General features: G+C 34.2%; 1 protein-coding gene across 1 annotated transcript in view; it reads right to left on the bottom strand.

Annotated features, from left to right (window-relative positions):
* LOC107089990 (SH3 and cysteine-rich domain-containing protein 2-like) overlaps positions 1-3,352 on the bottom strand; it is a 45,828-nt gene extending 42,476 nt beyond the window's left edge. The window contains exon 1 of the mRNA XM_015383089.1: positions 2,954-3,352. Coding sequence (XP_015238575.1) covers positions 2,954-3,043 — 90 coding nt within the window. The 5' untranslated portion in view covers positions 3,044-3,352. The remainder of the gene's footprint in view (positions 1-2,953) is intronic.
* Between the last annotated feature and the right edge of the window lie 7,820 nt (positions 3,353-11,172).

The raw sequence follows: 11,172 nt of genomic DNA on the forward strand, positions 1-11,172 counted from the left end.
CTCCAGATGCATTTGAGATATCAAAAAAGTACTCCAGAGTGTTGTTCAGCATGGGGGTGAATAGAAAATGAAGGCTAATCATGTTTTGGGTGTACTATTCCTTTAATGTTATTTGAAAAGAACTTTAACTTATTTTTATAAAGATAAAATGATGACAATTGTAGTGCACATGTGTATTCCTATTCAACCCAAATAACCCTGACACCAAATAAAAGTAAGTGCAGCCATTTAACTCTGCAAGTTCCTTAGTAAATAGGGTCAAACAGTGTAGAACAATCTCATTAGTTGTTCTGATTTTTTTTTTTTAAGTATATCAAAAAACAAAGAGCACATTGAAGACTTTGGGACACACAAAACAGATCAGGCTTAAATTTGTGGAAAAAAATTAAACATTGATACTGTAGTTAAAAAAAAAATCTAAAGTCTTTTTACACTTTTTTTTCAATTTTAGGGAAAGGTCTTGAGCTCTGGAAAATTTCTGCCAAACATTTTAACAATCCCTGTGTAAAACAGTTGCACAAACTCAAGAATTAAAATATTTGTGAAAATAACATTTTATTTTACAGTTTTTCTTCATGAATTGCCTAATCACTTTATATGAGCTGAACCATTTTGTTACCTGAAATCTATGAAGTTTTTTCCATCAAGGTTAATGTAATCTACCCAGTGGGGCAAAGACATCATTTAAACTAGTGTTTTTACATCTCCCTTCAAATGTAATAACCCTCATGCGTTTGCATCCAAACAGTTCTTTAAATGACAGATATTGAACATTCTGAGTCAGAGAAAAATGTAGCTTTAGATTTTTTTAATCCATAAATTATTTTAAGTTGATCACTGTTGTGGCAATTCTTAAAGGTATAGAGGACAATCTTTTATTTGCGGGTGGATCATCCAAATAAGTGGTCCTCCTAATTGTCAATCATTCTGGGGACATGTTTACGTAAGGCCGTCCTACATGCTCCTCCCATTAGCCATCTTTCTCCTCGCATGCGCACTTTCAGGCGTATATATGTGGTGAGCTATGGATACAGACAGTCATTGAAGCTCACCTCTCACCGTGGTTCTTTGAAACTGGCCGATGGTCGTAAGGGAAAAAGTGTCTACGAAGTGTATGAGAAGAAAAGAAAGGCCTCAGAAGAGGCAGATATATCCCGGAATGCTTTGCGTGGAGAACTGTCCTCGCAAAGCATTATGGGATTTGTTGTCACAGCGGCCTGCTGTCACGATACGCTGTCGCTACCTGACAGCGGCAGCTAATAACAAAGATGGCGAAGGCGGATGAGGAGGATGAGTTACGTGGCCAACAGAGCAAAAGCAGTGACCATCTGTCCGAATGGAAAGTTAACTGAGTTTGCAATAAAGTCCACTATATAGTCCCCGTTGTATGTGGACACAGTAAGCTTGTATGAGCTGTGAGAACAGCATATTTTAAACAGGGCGGGCATGAGGAGGGCTTGTGCATGCTCTTGCATGAACATTTTTATTTAAAGTGGAGAGGGCGGGTCTTTTAAAAAATCCTTCACAATACCTTTAATATTAGGCCATCATTTTCTGCTTCTGTATATACATGATGTGATATAAAAGCCAATATTTCCAACCTCTTGCCACTAAAGGCAGTATCTAAATCCACAATATAAAACAAAAAAAAAAGGTATTTCTTCCCCAGTTTGAACACTGGATGGAATACTGAGTGAATGGCATCATTCAAATACACTTCAAAAAATGATCTCAAAATTAATACAACAATTCTTAAAATAAGTGTATTTTCCCTTCATTTTTATGAGGTAAGTAAAGTTCCTCTAAATAAAGTCAGTATGTTGGCTCCTAAAATAGGACAAATAATTACACTGCACTTGAAAAGATGGACATGTTTTTCCTCCATCTTTACTGTAAAGATCTTATTCAGTTGGTCAATTATTTTATATAATGTTTTAATCAGATCAAGTGCAAATCCACTAATTTCAAGGACAATTACTTATATTGAAATCACCTTTTCAGTGTATACACTCCAGTGGATGTTAAATAAAAATCAAACATTGATAGACTTTAACAGCAAAATAGAAAATAGTTATAACTACAAAGTAGGATAATAATGGAAAATGATTCTCTAGGTATATTGTTAATTTTTTTATGGCCATCTCAATTTCCAGAGAAAAATGCTATAGAAAACCATTTGATATGAAAAAAGGATATTATAAATAGGAACCAAGAAAATGCATCTTTCCAGAGAGAAATTAGCAAAATTCTTCCTCTTTTAGAAAGTCATTTGCAATAACTGAAAGTTGTACAAAGTGTAAAATAAACCACAGGTCATTTTGTTTTAAAATTATTTTTTCAACTTTAGATTTTTTTAATTTAATAAATGTAGTCACATTTTGAAGGTTTGGTTAAAATAAAAACATATTATCTTTAAAATATTGAATGATGTTTTATTTTTTTAATTTTAATAATCACTTTAAATAATGCTACACTAAAAGCAGCCTTGTTATGCAGAAGCCATTTCAGAGCCCACATCAGGAATAGGAGCTGCTCTTTAATTGTGATCTTATGGGAAAGGAAAGCTTTGGTGTAATAGGTTTAACAGTGCACATGTCAAGGAGAACATGCACACATTGGTGTAATCTCAGCGCTCTAACTTTAAAGGTCAGGCAAGGTGGGTGAATTACAGTAGCTTAGAGTTATGTAAGACCCAGAGCCACCACAGAATTAGCTTCGTAAGGCAGAAAGAGCCTAGTCATCAATTTCCATCTTAAGTTACCAATATTTTTATTTAAATAGATTTCACAATGTTTTCAGACAGTTATTTAGAAAAAAATATCACATTAGTCTTATTAATCACCGTTCAAGATGTCATACAGCCCTTCATCATTAGTTTAAATAATTAATCGTTGGTTTTGTTGTTCTAAAGCTGTTATTGTTTATTTTTCTTTTCTGTGAACAGGTGTGTTACCTTTGATTCCGGCTGACCGGGCACGGTGGAGCCCTGCCGGCTGAGGTCCCGGCTCTGAGGTTCGCTCTCCTTTTCGCTGATTTCCGTCATCTCAGAAAAGTAGAAATGTTCCTCTTGTAGCAAAAACAGAAGTCCGTGGCGACAAAGAAAGAAGAAGGACAAAACTATTCATACAGAGGTGTGAAATATGGCGTGGAAGAGATGACGGGACGTCTCAGGATCCCAACACAAAATCCACCAAATAAAAAAAAAAAGACAAATCCTTTAAAAACGACCCTGTTCATTTCATCTTTACGCTTATAAACGGGTGGAAATAACTGCAACCAGTACAATATCGGAATTAACTGAATATCCAGTAATGCTTGCTTTTCATCCACCGCCTTGTCTCGCTTGTCTCGCGCCCCGGTTATTATTTCTCTTCGCGCGCGCACACGCGTTCCTTCAACAACTTTAATCTCGGCGATAGAAATTGCTCAGCGTGTTCTGATTGGTCCAAACACCTGAATAAAGCAAGCACGTGATTGGATGAATAATAATGACGGTAATAGTGCTTAATTATTTAATTAGAGTTAAAAGGGAAGAATGTAGGCTAACTGACCATAGTCAAACCAGCCTGATAATCATACATCTGAGAAATGTTGATTGGAATAAACCTATACTAAAAAAAGACTTATTAAAGCTATTAAAAGCATAAAACAAAATATTATAAACATATGTGAAAGTAGCTAAACTTGCAATGACATTGCAATTAAATATAAGTGTATAACTGATGATGATCCCCATTTCTCTCTAAAAGTTTTTGATATAACAAAAAAATATTATTTATTTCCCTTTTTCTCTTTTTTATACCATGTCTCCAACAAAAAAGTATGTATCCTAAAGTGTTTTTTGAATCAGCCATCTTGGACTTTTAAAATAAAAGTGCCACTTGCCACCTGCAGTACTTGGACCCTCCAACAAAAGGCATAAAAATACGAAAGGGGTTGATCCAACAGACTTTTTAAGGAATTTACTGACGATTAAAGAGTCAAATGCTGGAAAATATATTCATTAGATTTTGGGGGATTTTAAGGTTATGGTATAAACTGCCTACTGAATAAAACAAAAATGTAAGAGGCAATGAATTCAAGGCTTTTAGAGCATATTTGCAGACATTTTTTATCATTTTTAATTCAAAATTAGCATGTGAATTTACAGTTTTAGGTTAATTAAGAAGTGCGTTACTTTCTCAGCAAATTAAATGTTTTATTGTGCATCCATTTAATGATTATTCATTAATCATTATGATCTTAATCATGGGTAATCTGATTAACAGTTAAACTCTAATATGTGGTGAAACACTGCAATCTAAAACAACTAATAGAATTAAAATTTTTCCATACATTTAGAATTGAGCTTAAAATGAAGTAAACCTGATACAATAAAACATTTATTTTGATATGAAGGCAGCTGTATAAATTTTTTTCATCGGCAAGCAGGAAAAGCTTCTGTTACTACAATAACAGTGCATGGCTCCTCACATTCCTATACTAATGACTGCTTACAGCAAAAAAAATGCATAATTTATTCAGGCCCCCCTGTTTGTGATAGAATTAAAACCAAAAAAATGTAGTCATGTAGGTTAAACAAGCATGTGTAGGTGACTGCGCAATCCACAGAGTGCATGGACACCCCAGCATGGGTGGCTGATTCAGCACTATGGACAGCTCCTGCTGTCTGCCTCTGCAAGAGTCTCACAATTACCAGGGTCTATGAAAACTGTCTATTTTCACTCAGTTATTTAACATATTTCTCTTATTTTCTAAACCTTGCTATATTTGTTGCATGAATATAATCAATACAAAGCCGAAAATGTTGAGCCGATTAAGAACATTATTGTATTTTTGTTTTATGTCTTGTGAGTGAAACACAATGGGACAGAACACCATGTTCCACTTTATTGTATGTCAGTTTGTGTGAGCCCATCTTCAAGCAGCTCAGCAGTTCCTGTGCAATTGCTAAGCAGAACTATGAGTACTTACTTAGAAGCAGGTATTTCTGGCTAAACTACTATGTTTGGATAAAGAAAAAAAGTCTGGTAGAGGGCATCTTGGTCCATAAGACAGCAGATGCTTTGATACTGGGAATAAAATTAAATTATATCTTTGTAATATAAACCTAAATTTACAGTGTAAGGGGAAACTGTATTTAGTTTGTGCTTTAAAATCAGGTAAAATAGGGAATAAACACCCCAACATTCCTCAATTTAAATATTACTAGCCACCACAGAAAATACATAAGATTTATGTAGCAACTACAGCAATCCACATAGAGATAAAGCAAACATGGCAGGAAAAAAAAAAAAAAAAAAAGTCTAACACAAGAAACAAATTTTGGTGAAAAGGGCATAGAAAGCCAAGAAATCAGCTGAAATATATCAGTATTTACAAAGTAATCATATATAGAGGAACACAATTGGTCAAAGCACAAAAGAGTCCTTCTGTCTCCATTGAAGCAATAATTTTGAAGTCAAGGGTAAATTATTTCAGTTCCTGCAAAGAGCAAGAATTGCAAACAGGTGATAAACAATTTTAAATGAAAGCAAAGATAATGCACTCACTTTTAAAGGACTCTTGTACATCCATTGCACAAAACTCCATAGCTAAAAAAGAACATACTGAATCTTGTTATTTGTTGCAGAAGATTTAAAAAATGCCTATGAAATACTGTTAGCATATAGTCTGGTCAGATCATTTCTCTGCACAATGACAAGTAAAGATATTTCTAAGGCTTTAGTGGCCTTGTTTTTATTTTTGAAAGTGGGCAGACAGAAATTGGGATTATAGAGATGGGGGATACATTTCACAAAGGTCAACAAGCCGGGACTTCAACCTGCAACGGCTGCACCGAGGACCAAAGCCTCTGTATACAGATCAAGCAGTTATCCCTGCAAAGCCACTATACCCTATAATTACAAATTAAAATCTCTTGAAGTTCTTAATACAGAAAATAGTTTTTATTTAAAGTATCTGATAAATTGTGCATGAGTACACTTGTTACCCTATCTTGGGGCTACTTATTTAGATTTTTTGTCTGGATTATCTAAGTGTAGATTTTATGTCAGTGTCTCCCTTACATACAGTTAAACTAATAAAAACATTAAAATGATCAGTACTTAATTTAATACTTGATCATAAACATGTATTTTTTTTCCCCGTATTTCAGCAACATTTTCTAAACAAATGGATAAATAAAACAATTTTCAGCTCCTACCACCTTTGGATTTCCTTAATTAGATGCATTTGGTGTTTAAATCCATGATTCAGTTAGGTTTTAATTATTGTTCCACTTGGTATTGAATCGTGAACATCTTTTACTCTCATACCATGCCAAGAGCTCCTGCTGGCATCCAATTTTGCAGCATCATCTTTTATTGAGCAGTTAAAAGGGGTATTATTTGCTCTGCTTAAAAAAAAAAAAAAAACTTTCATCTCTTTAAGCTTGACTAACACAACAATACACAAATAAAACAAGGCACACATAATTACTTTTTACATGGTGTGACTAAACTTTCTCTGGTATATGTTTATAAATCTCTTGCAAAGAGAACCACAAAGTTGAAAAATATTTTTTGACAGTTGTTATTTTCTAATCAGAATCAAGTTTATTGCCAAGTAGGTTTGTTTCAAGTTGGGTTGGGTAAAGGTTTGACAGGGACCAAATGCAGACACTGAAGTTGAAGTTGGTTAATTGCAGATTTAATTTACCAAAAAGGGCAACAGAAGCAAAAATCCAAAAACATAAATTCTGAGAATCCACAAAAAAACAAAAAAAAAAACTCACTCAAAGGGGATGAAACGACGACAAACCAACAACAGTGTCTGAGCAGGAGATGCGTATATGGGAGAGAGAAACAAAGACCCAGCTAATCAGCAGATTGGGAGCAGGTGTGAACAGAGGAGTCTAGAAGGGAGATAGGAGAAGGAACTTGACACAAGAGGGCAACATAGGGCAAACAATAAATACCTAAGAACTGAAATACAATAAAAAAAATAACTAGAATGACACAAAATGGAAATAAATCCAATGAAACTCAAAGATAAAACTTAAACAGAACCAAAATCATGACAGGGTTGCACTTACAAGGAATTTGACTTGGTGTTGATGGTGCAGACAAAATATAAATACAGAATACAGAATCTAAAGATGTATACAATATAAAAAATACTATATACAATATATAGTAAATAGCTATATACTATTTACACAGTAGAGTGTCAATAAATGTAATGCAGAAGATCTGGAGATGCTACATTGGTGTAGCTTGTAGGTCCTGAGCTGGGGAGGGAGAGAGGCAGTGCTAAGTAAGGCTGGTAGTGGATGGGAATAAACTGTTCTTGTGGAGTGATTCTATCCTATCTCTTTTGAGGATGTGTCGTTTGAAAATGTGTGATCATGCTTCTGTGTAGAGCAACTTATGTGAATTACTCTATACATAAATTGCCTCTAGACAGCACAATGGGCCACTAATAATTCAAAGATTGCATGTTTTATATTTGTTTTAATGTAATTGTCAATTGAATTTCTCAATTTTAATTTTTTGTCTTTATTTAAAATAGTTTGTTCACTCTCAGTACCAAAGCTGGTTTCATACTACATAGAAAACAATGAAACAAGATCTGGTACAGGAGTTAATCTTTAAAAAAAGAAAAAAAAGAAAAAAAAAATGCACACAATGTCCATATTCACAATAAGTTTATAACCGACTTTGTTCGGAAAAGAGACACAGATAACCATAGAATCACTGAAGCAGCACTATTTCCTACAAGGCTGAAAATGAAGACGGAAACCTCAGCGCACAGAAGCAGACATACGAAAGGAACATAAAAGCACTGATCCATAAATACTTTCTATGTCAGAAAAGGTAACGGTAAACTAGCTCCTTAAGTGGTTCTCTCTAGAAAAAAAACAGTTAAACAGACAAGCTGAGCCAGTTTTTGTGTCAAATGGATAAAATAAAGCACATATAAATAGTCACAGTAATAACTGAGCCCATAGCTATGTCTAGGAGATAAAAAGGACTAAACACTGAAAAGCAGGCCAAACTTCGTTGTCCATAACTGAAGGTATTGATGGGAGCAGATTACTATGAAGAAGAAAAAAACCGAGATAACATAAAGTTAGATGTTGGAATAAGAAATATTGAAGAATTTCAGAATAGAGATAAAATGAGGCAGATTGATGAAGAGGTCCCTATGTCCTCAAGCAGTCTAAGCCTATAGCAGCATAACTATAGAGATAGATAAGGACAACCAGAGCGACTATATCTACAGGTTTCTCAAAAAGGACAGTTTTAATCCTTGTCTTAAAGATAAACAGGGTGTCTGTCTCACAGACTAAAACTGGTAGTTGGTTCCACAAGAGAGGGGCCTGATAACTACAAGATCTATCTCCCATTCTACTGTTAGAATTTCTAAGAACTACTATTAAACCTGCAGATTGAGAGCCAGGTGCTCTGTTAGGAACATAAGCAACGAACAGATCTCTGATATAAAATGGAGCTTGGTTATTTAAGGCTTTATATTGTACTGTAAGAGACATTTGTAACTCAAAGGAAACTGATATTTATTTTCCTAACATCAGAGTAAAATTTATCATATTTATCAAATTGAATAGATATATATTTAAATTGTCACTATTGGAAGCAAATTGGAACAACATTCAAACTGTTTGGGTGCATAAACCTAGTGAAGGAAAGTGGCTTAGAATTACAAATCTCTAAATTTTCATTAAAAGAATCTAATTTATCTATGAAAGAACATTTAAATCTAGCTTGACATATAGGTTTGTGCTAATTTTATACATTTGTCACAATATTTGTCAAACCTTTTTAATTCTCACCAGCAACCATTAGTGAATTCTCGATATATATGTTTTTAAATGAAAAAAGAAGTAAAGACTTACAGTAAATGATTTCATTAATTAAGCTACATTACCATCTCTTTTATTTAGTCTGCATTAGTGGGCCTACAATGCATCTGTGTTCTAGAGCAAAAACAGAGAAAATAATCTATTCCCCACTTGAAGGATTTTCACCCCCTGCAAAGACTTGAGGGATGAAAACACTGACAACAAAGAGCAGATTTTCTAATTTAATGTTCTTGTGATTGCAGTAATAAATGGAAGCTGGCTTTGTCGGACTGCTTCTGCATATTAAATTAAAAATGAAACACAAAGCCTCTTGTGGCCCCAGAGGAAGCAGCATTGAGTCAGCAAAGAGACAGAGACTGAAGTAAACTTGGAAACCAGCTGAATCTGTGAGCTCATATTTCCTTTGCTCTGGCAGAGAGGGACTAGACCCCCTTCCATCCAAACAGATGTCCCCTTCGGTCTGGTCCAGGATTGGCAGACCAAAACCGTTTACACAATTTACTGTGCTGGCTGCTTACTTATTTATAACAGCCTTTTAATCCGCTATCATTTCCCTGCTTAAGGAAATGGACAGTAAATATATATATATATTTTTTTTTAATACGAGGAAAGCATAATAGTTTGTTTACAGTTTGAGAAATTAAAAATAAACACAACAAAGTTTCTAGAAAGAAACCCAACATAAACAAATAAACAAATGTTTCTTATGAAAACCACTGATTCCACACTTAATACTCAAAAGTTTTTATGATGGATTAATTGCTAAAATTTTTATAAATCACATTTTGTCTTTCTCAGTCCACGCTGTCTTAAAACTTTTAAATAGAAATTCATGACTCATTATTTCATTGGGGTATAAATAGAAGATGATAAAGAGCGCTGTTTCTCCTAATCACTCTTAAAAATGTGAAAGACAAGAGAACATGGTCTGTGTTAATCTTAATGAGCCAGGAAATGGCTATAAGAATACGACTACTTGCCTAATGTTGCTCATATCTGCAGCCAGAACAATTAAGAAAGTTTAACACATCAGGAACTATGACAGATCAGGCTGTATCCAAGTTTATTGGGACACAGTGTACAATTAGGAAGATGTTAAGGAAGATAGAAAAAGAACTGCAAAGCTGTAAAACAACCATAATTTTCTATCTCCATGCTAAACAATTGTTCACCAGCAATGACCTTGCCAAAATAATAAAGGTTCTAATAATATTTGAACATTCTTTGGTGTATTTAGTTGATTAGGACTTCTTTAATTTGGTGTAAAAATATGGATACTAAAAGCAGATCTTCTGTCCCAGGACATTAAATCTCTTAACAAATCTCCTCTAGATGCTACTTAGGACAGAGAAAAACAAATCAGTCAAATGGAGGAGAGGTGTGGAGGATGAAAGATAAATGAGCTATATGTAGGGGGTCACGGGTGTAGATTGGAAGATGAAGGGGTAGACATTTGGGGATGAGTGGAAGGTGGGGTAGAGAACATGAAAATAGTTGAATATAAATAGAATGCTAGGTGAAGTTAAATTGAACTCATCAGCTGTGTGACTGGAGCAAGAAAAAAAACTTTTCTGTCCTACCTACGGAAATATAATGTGTTGTTTATGATAGATTCTACTGAATGCTTTGCACAAGAATCAATCTTTATGCTTTCACAAAAAACACATTTGTTGATTTGGCATTAAAAATGTGTTGAGAAGCAATTGATGCCCACCAATACGTAAATGTGGAGGATAATCTGTGATGCTGCACAACGTTTTCATAGGAATTTGTTAGAATGCATGATGTCATGGACTCTTGGAAATTTTAAATAGAAATAGAAAAAAATAACTACCATACACAAAGATGGCAGAAATTTTCCTTTGGCTTGCTCACACACAACAATGTACAGTAAAAATACATTAAATATAATTATAAAGAGTTAATTGCAGGACGGAGCAACAGTAGCAGATTCACTTCATCAAGGGAAAATAAACAGAACAGACTGAGTGACATTTACAGTGTGTGTGTGATACAAATGTATACCTGGCAAAATCCTTTAAAAAATAAATAAAAAAACAGTTTGTCTCTGGGTATTTCAACAGAGTAAATACAGACAACCACAGGGCCAAATAAGCACAGTTGTTTGTAGAAACAAAATAAAATGCAATTTAGAATTATTTTGAGAGGAATGACCGGTCAAAGATAGCTTTTTCTTTATGCAAAGATTTAAAGCAACAATAAATAACAAAAATTTTGATCATTATGAAGGTGTTTGTGGAAACACCAAGTATGATGTGACTGATGATACAAAACAGAAGCTTTGTAAA

This window comes from Cyprinodon variegatus, unplaced genomic scaffold (assembly GCF_000732505.1).
Source record: "Cyprinodon variegatus isolate N-32 unplaced genomic scaffold, C_variegatus-1.0 Scaffold276, whole genome shotgun sequence".
NCBI classification, from domain to species: domain Eukaryota; kingdom Metazoa; phylum Chordata; class Actinopteri; order Cyprinodontiformes; family Cyprinodontidae; genus Cyprinodon; species Cyprinodon variegatus.